Genomic DNA, 16105 nt, shown 5'->3' on the forward strand with positions numbered 1-16105 from the left:
AAATGTCCGGTATTCAGCTTTTTGCTTTCTGCAGTCGGCATCCATTGTTTACATGCACACCTTTTGTTTCAGTCTAACTGAATTCATTCTGATTAGTGAATCTGAATGTAGTGTTTACATGAACGCCAAGTTATTGGTTGATGTGCATTGATAAGGAAATTGATAAACATGATGAATGGCGACTGTAGAACGCAAAAGCCGAATCTAGGAAATTTTGGGCGATCTCGAAATCCCTGTCAGACTCGTCACGGAGACTCACTAGTAGCCTTCTTGTGTTTAACTTAGTGATGTGTCGTTCATGAACGATTTGTTCATTTTGGACGAATCTTTAATATGACTCGGGACTACCGAGTTGTCTCGGAGTGATTCGTTCATTTTGCGTTGACCGCGCATGCGCATTACGCAACATCAGGGATGCAAACAGCGCGCTTTTCGGCGCCTCCCGCTTTTCTCACGTCAGTTTGGGTGACAGTCATCTGAAGCCATTCCATAGCTTAATGTGATGGACAGAAGTCTATTTACATCATTAAAGTTTACGGAAACTCATTTTCCCTCCTCTGCGCCTGTCAATCATTCTCCACTCGGTATTCAAACAGCTGTGAAGAAACAAATGATCAATAAACTGTTGGACAGATAGACACTAGGATTTGTGCGCTCAACATTTCTTCGCTTTGCGCCGTGAACTTTTAAATGCGCACTTGTGCACACTGTGACTCCATGTTGCTTTGAGCACATTATTCTGCACCCGCGATGCGCATAATCGCTTTGTGCGCTCTGTTTTGAAGCGTTTCATATTTTCATGGTTTTGCGCACTGAAAGATTATTAAAAGCCTATATTTCTTTTTATACCTAGCCTGCTCAATACATTTAAAATAAGCATAATTTAATTGTATATTATTTCTGTGTAGTGTAGGCTATATAAATATATACACTTCTGAATTCTTGACATTAATATATAAATATAAAATGGTGAAATGTATGATTGCCTGATTGAATTTTATAAGAGTACTAATAGTAATGTAGCAACAATAGCCGCTTTCCGACCAAGTAGTTACAGGAACTTAGTTCTAGGAACTGTCCACTTCTAAACAGTTCTAAGAACTACTCTCCCCCAAACTCGGTTTTGCTGTTTGCGTTCGCACTGGCCAAGTGGCCATAGGAACTGGTAGGAGGGGTAAGGGAGTGACGCAAGCACGGCGACTTTTATTTTGACGGCGCGACGGACCTTTATTTTGGCGGCGCTGAGAACGCCAGAGCAAACAATGCTCGCATTCTCTGTGTTTATTAGTTAGCGATCTGTCTAACAGTACTGTTTAATATGTTATTAGATAGAACTGTTATAGAAAGTAGACAGTATATGAAAAAAAGGTTATTAGCCTATGCCGTGTGGTTGATGTCCAGTGTTGCTGGGCAGATAAACATAATCATGTTTGACTTGGTCCCCTCAAAGTTGCGTTGGATTTTCTCTTCAGCATAAAGGTTTAGAGGCTCATCTATCACTGTTTTCCATGTTTTATAGTTAGTTTATGGAGTAAATATATAGGCTATAATCTGTGTGTTTACATTCTAGCCGTTTTAAAAATGGCGGGTGCTGGTGTTCCGCGTGCGTTCGGTCAATCAGCGTACACTAACGTCACGGATAGTTCCTATAGTGCTGGTTTAGACCCTACTCTGAAGTAGGACCCAAATTAGTTCCTCCAAATGGAGTTCCTAGAACTAAAATCGTTCCTAGTTCCTGCGGTGCGAACACGCCGACATCCGGGTACTTTAGCCAATAGTTCTAGGAACTGTGAAAAGGTTCCTCCGGTCGGAAAGCGGCTATTGACATCCGGCCAGCTGCTTTTCAAATTAAGTGAATCATGAGGGTGTCGAACACATCTTCTTTGTCCTTAGGAAGACGAGCTCTGGTTATTACTCCCTACGGGGGTAATTCACCAGCGCCGGTGTGGCAGGAATCCCCCCCAGTTCAGCATGAACTCCCAGTGACTTTACAGACTCGTGACATTCCAACGCACACACACACAAACACACTCGTGGACTTTGAAACAGACTTTTCCTATATAACAAGCCATTACTAATGCTTTTGATATGTATTTTTATGTGTATAATTTCCATGGCAGATTGAGATGTCTATGTTGCATCACAGAAATCAATTGACACCTAAAATGCCCAGAATTCTACATTTGAAATGCATATCTGTATTCCCATATTCTGTACACGCCATTTCTGGTCTCATTCTATTCGTAGTGATCTCACGGAATTGCATATATGTATGAGATTACAATGAAATGTATTCTTATGGGTATTATCTTTCTGAGAGAGAAAATACGAATTCTATTTCTCACATGATAAAGTCAAAGTAGGCGTTTCCTCACAAACAAAGAAACTTTTTCCCGCCTCAGATCAGAAGGTCCGATTTGCTGTTGTCCCGAAAAGAGGGCGTAAGCAGATTCCCTTTAAAAGTTCTTACTCGCCTTCTCTCTCACGCTCTCTCTCTCTCACCCTTCTTCCTCTTCTCCCCGGCGCAACGCTTCTCCAAGGAACATCTGAAAAGGCTCCGGCCTTCTCCCTCGGACAAACACATGTTCGAGTCGTAGCTGCCGTTCTTTGCAACTAAGTTATATATATTTGCCTCTTCCTTCACGGGAGATGAATCTTATTTTCCGTAAACGTTACATTCAGTGAGCCTTTTAAGCTTCCCGCAACACCGGAAGACGCAGCACAAACAGGACACCGTCTATCTTACATACATTTGCTGGACAAGTGACTGATTGATAAAAGAGACCAGGCCAGCCAAGAGGTAAATACCGATTATTGATAAAGTAAATGTATATGCGATTTATGAATTATGACCATGAGTTATGATTATTAATATTTCCAAAATTCCCTATATCCTTGAGCTAATTCGCATTAACCCAGAGTCATTTACGTTACAGTAATTTGTTTTTATTAACATGTTTAGATTTTATAAAATTACTGTGCAGATTTTTTCAAGAATTACTTTTTGCTACTGATTTATACACTCACTAAATTTAATAAAAATACATAGTAATACATTTATGTAATATTTAATGATGTTAACTGTAATCTTACACTGCAAAATGATAACTTATAAAGGATTAAATTCGTCACAATTATGCAAGTATCTGGATATTTGCTGCGGGGCGAGGGCTTCGATAACCTCTCTCTTTTTTGACCGTACATGTTTGTATCCCTGAATACGAATCCAATGTTGTATTTGATGCGAGATACCAGCGGTCACATGACAAAAGAACGAAGGACTCAAACCCGAAGACTCGAAAAAAATGAACTAATCATTTCTGTTTCTGCATAGTGCTATGGGTTTGTGGCTAGAAGAACGAACGACTCGAACCCGAAGACTCGAGAGATGAACTAATCTTTTCTCTTTCCGTTACTGACAGCATAGCCTCTATGGGACTGACAGGAAGAACGAAAGACTCGGACCCGAACTCGAGACTCGAAAGATGAACTAATCATTTCTGTTTCCGGCCCTGCTGTATCACACACGGCACGGCCCAGCAGACAGATCAGAGTCAGACACTGACGAGTCGACAACTGACGTCTCGAGACACGAGAGGAGGAGAACAAACGTGATAAATATGAAGTTGCAAAGGAAAGAACGTCTCGGATCAGGAGTTGAGGTGAACTAACAGTAGTGATGTTACGTTCGTGAACGAATCGTTCTTTTTGAACGAATCCTTTAGGTGAACGAATCGTTCTCGTTCACGTAATCCATTCACGACTCATATTTCTCGTTCACTGAAATGTGAAATCCCTCCCTCCAGCAGTGCGGCGCTATTAGCAGCGCATGTGCAGCTCAGTGAACCGGTGTTTTCAACCCGTCAAAGAATGAACCTCGAGCCAATAGCCTTCGAGTATGAGATGTGACGGAGCATGATTTGTTGGATGTAGTGAACGAATACGCCCTTCACTGACTGTGACCGAGTTGCTTTTGAGTCTGAACGAGAGAGATCTTATCGTTTGTGAACGAGTTGAACGAACTGGTACATGAACGAAAATAACCAGTTGTTTGAACGATAATGATGGCGAACCGATAGAGCTAGGTTTGTGTAGTTAGCATGTTTGCATCAAAGAAACAAATTTACACTTTACCATTGTAATGAAAACAGGTTTATAACGCAAGCTAATGGTTAAATATAACAAAGACAAATTAACATCGTCATTTTTTACTTGGTTTGAGCTAAGGGGGGTACACTTGACTGCTTACTTGATTTAAATTTACACTTCTCATTACCTGCTTTTCTTATATTTTGTTTGTGTGTTTTAGTCTTAGTTTTGTGGTATTTTGCACTTTGAACAATTTACTTGACTACTTGTGTTCATTTTGTATTATCAAAAATGAATTCATTACGTTTTATTCATGTCATATGCACTTCTCTAAAAACTAAAACAAACCAAAAAAATATGACAGTATTGGTTAGGTCTCATTTGCGTAACGTCAGCCAATAGCATTTCAGTTCGGGCTGTGAAGTGGCATGTATTTGGTTGGATCTACTGAACGAATATGCCCATCACTGACTGAGATCGCTCTGTTTTGAGTCTGAACGAGAGAGAGATCTCGTTCGTGAACGAATTGAACTAACTGGTACTTTCGTTCGTGAATGAGAGTACTGGGTAGATCGGTCATTTAGCATGTGATTCAATCTCATTCAAAGCGCAGTTATAGGTGTGCACATATAATTGTTTATATTCATATTCAACATACAGAACATCAACGTTTAATATAATCCCAGATTTATGAATGTATATGTCTGACTAAACAATTAAAATGTTAATTATGCAAGAAAACCTTGGTTTGGTCATCTGAACCACTTATTTAGACTTATGTTATTAATTTAGTAAATAAAATAGTCTTACCTTTAAAAGTCCCGCTGATATGCGTCATCAAAGGATGAGTGAGTTTTCGCTGTGTCACGTGCTGTTTGAAGGAACACTGAAAAGGCTGCTCACAGACACAGCGCCATCTAGTGGATTTCTTTAGCATTGCACAACTACACCAAACGATAGAGATGGCTCATTCAGGTTGAGTTGAGCTTGATGCATTTTTCAATGAAATATAGTGACTTAAAGTGTGGTCTACCAAATGGTTGAGTAGTACCTTAATTAAAGGGGTGGTAAAACACGATTTCACTTTTCTAACTTTAGTTAGTGTGTAATGTTGCTGTTTGAGCATAAACAACATCTGCAAAGTTACAACTGTAAAAGTTTAAAGCAAAGGGAGATATTTGCTTTTAAAAAATCAATTTCTAAGAACTACAAAAAACGGCCAGTAGGGACTACACGACATTCCTGCGGGCTTGCTGACATCACTAAGCCCAATATTTACATAAACCCCTCCTCCGATGAAGGATTCGCACAACGGCTTGATGGAGCAGCTCCAACTTTAAAAACAGAAACTGTTTACGGGCCACAACCTGTAAGTATGATTTCTTTTTCGTCGTTGTGTTTTCCTGTAATAGTTCGTATTGTTAATTGTACGTTGTTGCAAGGAAGTAAACGAAGGACAACGTTAATTGTTAATTTGTTAAATGCTACTGTTAATTCATACTTATCCGACAAACACATACAAACTTCTGTTTAATGTCACCAGCGCAGCGAACTTGTAATGTTCGTGGTTGTTGTCGTTTATGGGATCAGTGTAAATTATTCTTTGACTATAGCTTTTATGTATTGTTTATCTACATGCTTGTTTATCTACAGGCATGCTAAACATGGTTTGTGTTTGATTTGGCTACTGTTGTAAAGCCAGTGTTTAGTGTTCGTATTGGATTAATAGTTCAGGCGACAGATATTGCTACAATCGGTCTAAATATACAAAAGTAACAGTGTCATAGAACGCGGAAATCATCCGACCGTTTTTACGAGGGACAGAGCAGTGTAGAATAATGGTTAAATATGTGAAAAATAATGCGAATTTTTAAAAACGAAGCATGAACACATGTTACAGTGCACCCCACAAACACAATCAAGCCTTCGAAAAAGGCGTTTTACCACCCCTTTAAGGTCCGAATGGAACCTGTTTAGGCTACCCATGAGCATTAATACATAGAAGGAAGTACTTTAAACCAGCCTTTATTAATTATTATTGCAGAGATGGGGTTTGGGACTGGGTCTGTGGGACTGTTTCTGGGGGACGAGTCTGAGGGAACAGGAGAGAAGGGGTAAGGAGAATGAAGAAGACAAAAGGAAGGTAAAATAAAAAGTGAACCCCTAGAAACAGTCCCACGGACCCAGCCCCAAACCCCATCTCTGCAATAATAATTAATAAAGGCTGGTGTAAAGTCCTACTTTCTTTATGTATAATCCCCAATGGGATTCTTCAGGGCTTTTTTAAATTTTTTTTTTTTTTTTCTTTACTCAGGACATATTGAGGATACACAATCAGTTGAGTTTGCTTCTGTTGCAATTTGTCCTAGGTTGACCCCCATTTTGGCTTAAAATGACTGGATTATAATGTTTTTTAGCTTCGAATGTTTATAGCTGTGTCTGAAACCGTTCACTCATTCACTAATCCCTATATAATAGTGTATGGCGTTTGAGTGCACTATATCTGCAAGGAGTGAACGAAAATAAGTGAGTGAATTCGGACGCTGGCGTTTACACTGCGCGCCGGAGAGCTGGAGCTGTCGCAGTAAAGGCTTCGTCACACGTGATAAAACTCCTTTTATCTTACATGTTACTTACTTTATAAAATAATATTAACAACAATCATATTGACTTTATTTTGTATATACCTCCGTGCCAGCTTTGTAGTTTCATCGATTGAAATTGTTAAACTCACGTTCACAGATGACAGGGTCGTTGAGGCGACCGTTATGATTACACTCGAATGACAGATGATCAACGAATATTGTTCAAATCATCCACCAAATTATCATCTATTCCTTACAGTTTAACGAGTTAAAACACATGTTTTAATGCCTAAATAATATTTTAATAAAAAAATTACCTTAATATTTCATTTAATTTTAACAAGTCATCTATATATTGTTTCAATATTTGAATAAGTTTTATTCAAGTAATGATTAAGAATAATAAAAATGTTAAAAATAAGGATTAAATAAATGTTAAAGCAGAAATAAGACGGCTGTAAAGTAATCTCTGGTTTAAACTCACTCGCTCCCGCACTTTCATGCGAGCTCAGTCCTCTACGCATTGGATTGTGGGAAATTGTGCTTCAGCAAGTGTACATCGGATGTACGCTCTAGTTCAGAGAGGATTGTGGGTAAAAGTAGTGAACAAATGTAGGGAATGATGTCGTTCATTCAAAATTCGGACATCACTACAAAATGGCCGACACCCTAAATAGTGCACTATATAGTGGATAGAGAGCGATTTCAGACACAGCTTATATATTTGTGTTTTGTGTTAATCTCTAATGTTAGCCAAATTCAGGGGTGACATTATTTATGGCTTGTTTTGATGCCATCAGGGGCCAAAAACAAATCCACAGCAACCAAAGGAGGACATCAACACCATTGAAACAGACATCAGTAACCCGTAAACTTACGATAAAACCTTTTCTTCCCATTTAACCCATACCCATATTTTACCCATATAACATGTGCTAAAATCTACTGCTAAACTTTGGCCTTTCCCACTAATTAGCCTTGACAGCAAGGAATCGACCCCACACTTTAGACATGGAGAGGCAGAGGTCTTAAGTTGCAAGTAATACTGAGTCAGTTCACTAACACTGCATTCAAATCTTACAGGTTTACGCATATATCCAAAATACTGTTACACAACATGCGTTATCTTTCACAACAATTAAAGTTCTAAAACTGACCGTGTTTTACTCGTTAACCTATTAAACCAAATTATGTACAACCAAATCTGCAGAGCCATAGAGTAAAAAAGAGTTTTACTTCCTTCTAACATGTTCAAACTAATATATTGTTGTGGTGTTCCCCTCTTTAGCATCATCTCACACTGGCTTCAGTGAAGGGTGGTACTGACTTTTTTTTTTTTAATGCTTTTTTTTTTTTTTTTTTTACACAATAATATGCATTTTTTTTTTCATATCTTTTTTTTTTTTATAGCTTGGATACGCAAAATTCTTGCAAACCAAGAAATGATTAAAGAACAGATGGGCACATTGGTTAAATTGGTCTACGACCTCAAAAAATGCTCAACTACAGAAGACAGCCCAACATTAAACACAGACTGTTTTCCACTGTCAAGTTTTCAACAGCTTCAGGTCATTGAGGGGCGGCTGCAGCAGGAAGACTACAAGACAGCTGTGGTAAGAGTTCATATTTCAATAGAACAATTTAACTCCTCAATTACTGTAACTGTGTCAGTGTTTTCATCTTTTGTTCATTGTTCATGGTACAGAAGGTAGTCAAGCACATGTTAAAGTCATATCTGTACTGGCTGGGCCGGTTCGACATGGACTGGTTAAGCAACAAGAAAGGTTTGGCTTGGTGAAGAAGCGGCAACTGTACTCACTCTAACTGATTTGCTGAAGTCAGAATGTGGATGGTCATAGTTAGCACTAACCAATGAGATTGATGGTGGTGAATAAGTTCCTCCTACTGCTGAAGGAACTGAAATGAATGTAAATTAGCTAATGATTTACTCACCCTCAAGTCATCCTAGGTGTATATAACATTATTCTTTCACACAAATACAATCAGTTATATTAAAATAATGTCCTGGCTCTTCCAAGCTTTATAATGGCAGTGAATGGCTGTATATTGTCCAAGGCCTGTCTGCTGGAAGCTCTTTATTTTTCTTATACTAACGCATCGCTTCGCTTCAAAGAGCCTTCATTAACCCCCCAGAGCTGTGTGGAGCACTTTTATGATGGATGGACGCACTTTTATGCTCTTCTAAACAGAAACGGCTATTCTTCTATCCTTTTATAGGCTAAATAAATTCAAATGAACTGTTATATTGACCGGTAAAAGCCCACCCCGTTTTTGAACATTATAATCAAGTATGATGTTTGCTTGTTCCTTTATTTGTGCATATATTTATTTTTCCAGATAAACACGTTAGCCTTGAGGGGAGGCACAACAGTAAAGGAAAGTGTATGGCGGATTCTGAGCTTCCTTCTATCAAACGACATGACCCGGCAAATGACCTGGAGGGAAATCAGTGGAAAAGCGGCATTCAAAGACGCCTCTCTGAAAACTGTAATTAATGGTGTGGCTTTCTGAAATTAACTACTGTGTTTTATTTGTGTTTGGTGTCAGCTAAAAAACAATTCCCTATAAATGTTAGATTTTATAATAAATAATAATAATTCTCTTATTTACTGTTGGTCATTGTCGCTGCAGTCAGAAGAAACCGTTTGACTTCCACTGCAACAGACCAGGAAGTAGAAAACTGGATAAAGAGATGCTGCAGCTTTCCGCAGACAGGGATGGAGGCCGTCGGGCAAGACAAACACATGGACTGTTTCCTGGTTCTGGCACTCGCCTGTTCAACGGACTGCCCTTTTGCCTTGCTCTGTTTCTGAACTATAGATCTGATTCTGCACTTGTTTATTAAAGTCTCCTGGTTCTGAGTGACACTTGCTTGACCTTGTTCATAATATGTATGTAGACCTTGGTCTAATGTTTTCTTTGGACTGGTTTCTGGCAGTCCTCCCCTTCTGGACCCCGCCTGTTTAATTGTATATATTTATATAATGTATTTATTATATTTATTGTTTCCTGTTTTTAATTTTTATTTATAAATATTTGTTTTCTTTGGACTACCTTCTGGTTTCTGGCAGTCCTCCCCTTCTGGACCCCGCCTGTTTTATTTTATATTTGTCATATTTATATAATATGTATTTATAATATGTATTGTTTCCTGTTTTTGATTACTATTTATAAATTTAAATGTATTCATGAAATATTTATATTTATTAAATCACTTTTGACTGATAATTTGAGTATTTTCTTTATTATATGATAATTAGATCTGGCCCGGTTGTGGCCCATGCCATTTCTGAGATGTGGCCCACGTCTGGCCCGGTTGTGGCTGACTTCGAGCTGCCACGCTCAGGTTGAGTCGTCATGTGGGCCAGAAGAATTTGGAAGATGTGGGCCACAACTGGGCCAGATGTCATTTGCTATTGTTCCGATGAATGCACCATGAAACATGAAGATACTGATGAACAAAGAGGTTTGTGTCCATTTTTGATTCTTCACTTTTGGTTGCAATAAGCAATATTTACTAAATGTGTCAAAAATAATCAGTCTAATTTTCAGCCGATCATTTTTTACATGTGTTGTGTCATCTGACACTCCAGGAATGCAAAACTGTGACCAGGTTTAGGGTCAGGGTTCAGGTTAGGCACTTAGTGTAGTTGTGATGGGTAAGGACAGTTCAATGAATTGTTAATGAATGTCCTAATAGATGTAAGAATGTGTGTGTGTGTGTGTGTGTGTGTGTGTGTGTGTGTGTGAGAGAGAGAGAGAGATACAGACAGAACTGGCTGGCCAGAGAGAGACACATATATGTCAGAGAGAAGTGGAGACTGAGCAACACTCATTTACTATGTGAAAAAGTCAGTGACGCGCTCTCACATTCTCACACACACAGAATTCTAAATTGTTCATAGAATTCTGAAATGTTGATTAATTGTCCTACTTACATTTTTAATTTTATTTTTTATTTGTACTGTTTATTTGACTGGTGCAATTGTTTAAATTGTGCGCTGTCCCTGAGTTAGCTAACAGCTAATTTGCATCTGTTGTCCCTGGACAGGTCGACAAAACAAAAACAAAAGACTCAAAACAACCACTAAACAACAAATACACTACATTTACAAAAAATACATATTATCCATCAATTCAAAATTGATACAAAATATACACTGCTCAAAAAAATTAAAGGAACACTTTGAAAACACATCAGATCTCAATGGGGAAAAATATCATGCTGGATATCTATACTAATATGAACTGGGTAATGTGTTATGAACAAAAGGATGCCACATCGTTTGATGGAAATGAAAATAATCAACCTACAGAGGATTGAATTCAAAGACACCCCGGAAATCTAAGTGAAAAAAGATGCAGCAGGCTTGTCAATTTTGCTGAAATTTTATTGCAGCAACTCAAAATGGTTCTCAGTAGTTTATATGGCCCCCACGTGCTTGTATGCATGCCTGACAACGTCGGGACATGCTCATACTGAGACGACGGATGGTGTCCTGGGGTATTTCCTCCCAGATCTGGACCAGCGCATCACTGAGCTCCTGGACAGTCTGAGGTGCAACCAGGTGATGTCAGATGGACCGAAACACAGTGTCCCAGAGGTGTTGTATTGGATGTAGGTCAGGTGAGCGTGGTGGCCCTTCAATGGTATCATTGCTTCATCCTCCAGGAACTGCCTGCATGCTCTCGCCACATGAGGCCGGGCATTGTTGTGCACCAGGAGGAACCCAGGACCCACTGCACCAGCATAGGGTCTGACAATGGATCCAAGGATTTCATCCCAATACCTAATGGCAGTCAGGGTGCCATTGTCTAGCCTGCAGAGGTCTGTGCGTCCCTCCATGGATATGCCTCCCCAGACCCTCACTGACCCACCACCAAACCGGTCATGCTGAACGATGTTACAGGCAGCATAACATTCTCCACGGCTTCTCCAGACCCTTTCCTGTCTGTCACGTGCTCAGGGTGAACCTGCTCTCATTTGTGAAAACCACAGGGCACCAGTGGCGGACCTGCCAATTCTGGTGTTCAATGGGAAATGCCAATCGAGCTCCCTGGTGCTGGGCAGTGAGCACAGGGCCCACTAGAAGACGTCGGGCCCTCAGGCCACCCTCATGAAGTCTGTTTCTGATTGTTTGGTCAGAGACATTCACACCAGTGGCCTGATGGAGGTCATTTTGTAGGGCTCTGGCAGTGCTCATCATGTTCCTCCTCGCACAAAGGAGCAGATACCGGTCCTGCTGATGGGTTAAGGACCTTCTACGGCCCTATCCAGCTCTCCTAGAGTAGCTGTCTGTCTTCCTGGAATCTCCTCCATGCTCTTGAGACTGTGCTGGGAGACACAGCAAACCTTCTGGTAATGGCACGTATTGATGAGCCATCCTGAAGGAGCTGGACTGCCTGCGCAACCTCTGTAGGGTCCAGGTATCGCCTCATGCTACCAGTAGTGACACTGACCCTAGCCAAATGCAAAACTGGTGAAAAACAGTCCGAAAAGATGAGTAGGGAAAAAATGTCAGTGGCCTCCACCTGTAAAACCATTCCTGTTTTGGGGGTTGTCTCACTGTTGCCCATCTAGTGCACCTGCTGTTAATTTCATTAACACTAAAGCAGCTGAAACTGATTACCAACCCCCTCTGTTACTTAACTGACCAGATCAATATCCCAGGAGTTTAACTGACTTGATGCTATTCTCTGATTAAAAAGTGTTCCCTTTATTTTTTTTGAGCAGTGTATATATTGTATGTATATGTACATGTGTGTGTGATTGGGAATGCTTTGGCAATACATTGGAACAATTGTCATGACAATAAAGCACATATTGAGAGAGAGAGAGATTCATCATATATTCATGTCGTTTCAATCCTTAATGACTGACGGCCACAAGAGGAACAATTTTGATTCTCTTTTAGTTTCTCTTTTCTGCTCAGATGATTCTGTCATGTTTAGTTTGTTGAGTTTCTCCAGATCTAATTTAAAATAAACTGACCTGGAAAAAATAAATATAATGAGCATTTATTTATTTTTTATTGTAATTTAAAATGATAATTGTAATTGCAATATATATATATTTTAAAACCATATGAAACAAACACAAAACTGTGTACATTTCTAAAAACTTGATAAATGTATTTTATTTACAGTTATTTTGGTAACACTATTGTACAGTGTCATTGTTACATGTTACATGTATTTACTGTAATAATATACACTCGAATGTATATTTTCCTGAAGAAAATGTGAGTGGTGCTTGCAGTGTCACATGGGCACATGCTAACACAATTAACAATTAACAATGTTGTGATTCCATGATATACCACGTTCTAGTATTTTTTACCATGTTTCTAACATGATTTACCACAAATTATCACATTATAGTGTAGTGTGGTTAAAATCAATATGATTTATACTAGAGAAAAATGAAGTGAGGAAATAAAATGAAGTGTAATTGAGGAAATAAAATGAAGTGTAATTGAGGAAATAAAATGAAGTGTAATTGAGGAAATGTCCACTAGGGGAAGCCAAAGGCTGCAGGCAGTCGCTGACACGCTCTATGTTTTGCGTCACAGTCAATACAGCTGGCGCACAGACAACAAGGAGTTCGTGTCGTCTCATTTTATTTATGTCTATTTTCCCCTGTTCCGGGTATAGACTATTTATAAATTAATTTCTGTTGTGAGCTAAAACTATACAGTGGTTGTAAAGCTCATTATTTCTCCTGAACATATATGAAAATGTGAGATTTGATGGTTTAATTATCGTGTGTTTGACATGCTAACCACGAGGAAACTGTGGGCTAAACTGAATGTATCATGTCGTTATATACCATTTATTGTCTGAAATGGTTAGGAGTAAATGTTATGTGGAATATAGTCTATGTTGTTTTTCTGTGTTTCGTGGTTGGTCTGTCTGTTGATGGGTGACTGCTGAAAGAGTGTTTCATTTTATTTTAGTATTAAAGAAGTTGTAGAAAAGTTGATACAGGACTAAATGTTAAAAATGCAGCTTTAGTGCTAATACATATTCAGTTATAAAAAAATGTGAAGTTATAAAAAATTTATTTAAATCACAGTTATGATGACTGTTGTGATACATTGTTAAACAATGTTGATTTGTCTGCATATTAATGTGAACTAATGTATTGATGAATACATTCAATTCTCTTTATTGTTGTTTTGAAAAAGAAAGAAATGAGTTCACACAGTCAATACAGCTGGCACACAGACAACAAGGAGTTTGTGTCGTCTCATTTTATTTATGTCTATTTTCCCCTGTTCCAGGGGTGCAACAATAGCATGATTTACTACATTCTAGCATGAATTACTATGATTAGCATGTTGCTAATATGATTAGCATGATGTTAGCATGTTGATAGCATGCTTAGCATGTTGCTAATATCTTTTTAGCATGATGCTAGCACATTTTGAGTTGTTTTTATCATGTTTACCCTAAGCTAATTACAGTTAGCATGTAGCTATTCACAGCTAGCATGTGTAGCATTTTGGAAGTCCTGTTTGCTAGCATGAGTCAAAAGAGCCAACCACCATCTTTATACAATGTTCTGATGCAGAGATATAGGTCTTGCAAAACGGTTGCTAGGGTGCTCTATTTGGTTGCTAGGGAGCGGCTTGACAGCTGCCAATGAAGAAACTCCAAAGGCTGCTTGTCAGTGTGAATGATATAAACCAACTCTCACGCCTCTGTGACATTCAGAATGGAAGATATCCCTCTTTGGATGTTGGTTGCTAGGGTGTTCGACAATGGTTGCTAGGGCGGGGCTAGGAACTGTTGAGGTGATTCATGATTGGCTGTTTGCTGCCCGAGTCAAACGAGACCACCCTCATGTTTCTATGACACTTCTATCCGGATCTCCCTTTGATCTCTTTCAATGGAACTTGTTGCTAAGGTGCTCTAAATGGTTGCTAGGGCGTAGCTTGATAGCTTCACAATGATCCTGAGAGACTGATTGGTCGTCCGAGTAAAATGAGCCCGCCCCCTTGTCTCTATGACACTGTGATCCAGAGTTATGTTCAATACAAAATCCCTGTGTAATTCACCATAGTAGGAGAAACACACGCGTTTCATGGGCCGTCCTTCACCATAGTAAGTCAATGGGAGACTTTGGGCAGCTCCTGCCCCCCAGGGGTGACACTTTTACCCCATTGTGAGGCATGTTCTTACAGAGCCTGTCAGCCTCTTCAAATGTGGCAAATCACACGTTTCTGTGAAATCCTCGCTCAGAGATACGAGTGTCAAAGTTGGTCACAATGCAAAGTCTATGGGACTTTAAAATATGAGCAATAACAATATGATTATCCATAACCCTACAGTAGACACACATGTGCTTAATATTACTCAGTGCTTAAATATATAATTACACATTAAAATAAAGTGTTTTTGACTTTGATTATTTGTCCCAGACTCATTTACTTTCCTGTTCAACAGTTCTTCTGTATTAGATTCAGTCCAAACTCTCTTTTGATGAAGATTCATAAAGTGATTCAGTCAAAACTGGACATTAAAAAGCAAACGTGTAAAAACAGTGAAACTCAGGGTGACAAACGTTTATCATGAATGAAAATAACAGTCAAAGATCAACAACTGAAGAAACATGTTCAGACTGAAACAGGAACAAGCGTTTATTGACCATAAACTACAATAACATGATTAAACTGTAATAAAACATGTGAATTAACAGTGAAATACTGGAGGTGACAGTAGATTAATGTTCATTTTACAGTCTATGATTATATAGATGATGTGTTATTCATCTCACATTATTGATTATAATAATCCTGTGAGATCCAGCAGTTTTAATCAGATCATCTGAAGGATTTTAATAACACATTGTGCACAAATAAAGTGTGTGAATATCAATAACGCTGATAATGCAGTAACACACACAATCAGTTACACAACTGGAGAAATGACAATTTAGTGTGTGTGTGTGTTTATGTAATTACACACTTCTGATAAAAATGAAAATCTGTAAAATGGTTCCACATTTTCTTTACAGTGTGTGTGTGTGTGTCAGTCAGAGTGTGTGTGTTGTTTAATGTGACACAGAGACACTGAAGACTTAACATCATAAAGTCTAAATCCAAATCCAGCATAAAGGGGTTCAGTGAATGTGTGTGTGAATGTGTGTAAGTGTGTGTGAGTGTGTGTGTCGCGTGAGACGCTGTAGAAGGACAGAGTGCCGGCCGACACGTCCACAAACACTCCTACTCTCTTACAGGATCCAGCAGAAACAGCAGAGGAGTTATTATTGTGCCAGACAGTGAGTCCATCATTAGAGCATCTCAGACTCCAGGACTTCTCATTATATCCAAACTCACAGTCACTCACTCCTTTCCTCTTGATTCCTTTATATGACACTGATATTTCAGTATAATCTCCACTGCATT

General features: G+C 39.0%; 1 protein-coding gene and 1 long non-coding RNA gene across 5 annotated transcripts in view; one reads left to right on the plus strand and one right to left on the minus strand.

Annotated features, from left to right (window-relative positions):
- LOC311083714 overlaps positions 1–9923 on the plus strand; it is a 176974-nt gene extending 167051 nt beyond the window's left edge. Inside the window, exons 1-4 of one of the 2 annotated variants that reach the window (XR_014606345.1) lie at positions 4919–5458; positions 8085–8287; positions 9033–9192; positions 9327–9923. This is a non-coding gene — a long non-coding RNA (uncharacterized lncRNA). Of the gene's footprint in view, positions 1–4918; positions 5459–8084; positions 8288–9032; positions 9193–9326 lie in introns of those variants that run through there. The other variant, XR_014606344.1, reaches the window with a different exon arrangement.
- A 5389-nt stretch (positions 9924–15312) lies between these two features.
- The window catches only part of LOC311083639 (uncharacterized protein), a 38948-nt gene continuing 38155 nt past the window's right edge, over positions 15313–16105 (minus strand). For all 3 annotated transcript variants that reach the window (XM_084115330.1, XM_084115331.1, XM_084115332.1), the window contains one exon: positions 15313–16105. This exon is cut by the window's right edge and continues 183 nt beyond it. In XM_084115330.1, coding sequence (XP_083971456.1) covers positions 15729–16105 — 377 coding nt within the window. In that variant the 3' untranslated portion in view covers positions 15313–15728.

This window comes from Abramis brama (genome assembly GCF_963993115.1).
Source record: "Abramis brama genome assembly, chromosome: 1".
In the NCBI taxonomy this organism is placed as follows: Eukaryota; Metazoa; Chordata; class Actinopteri; order Cypriniformes; family Leuciscidae; genus Abramis; species Abramis brama.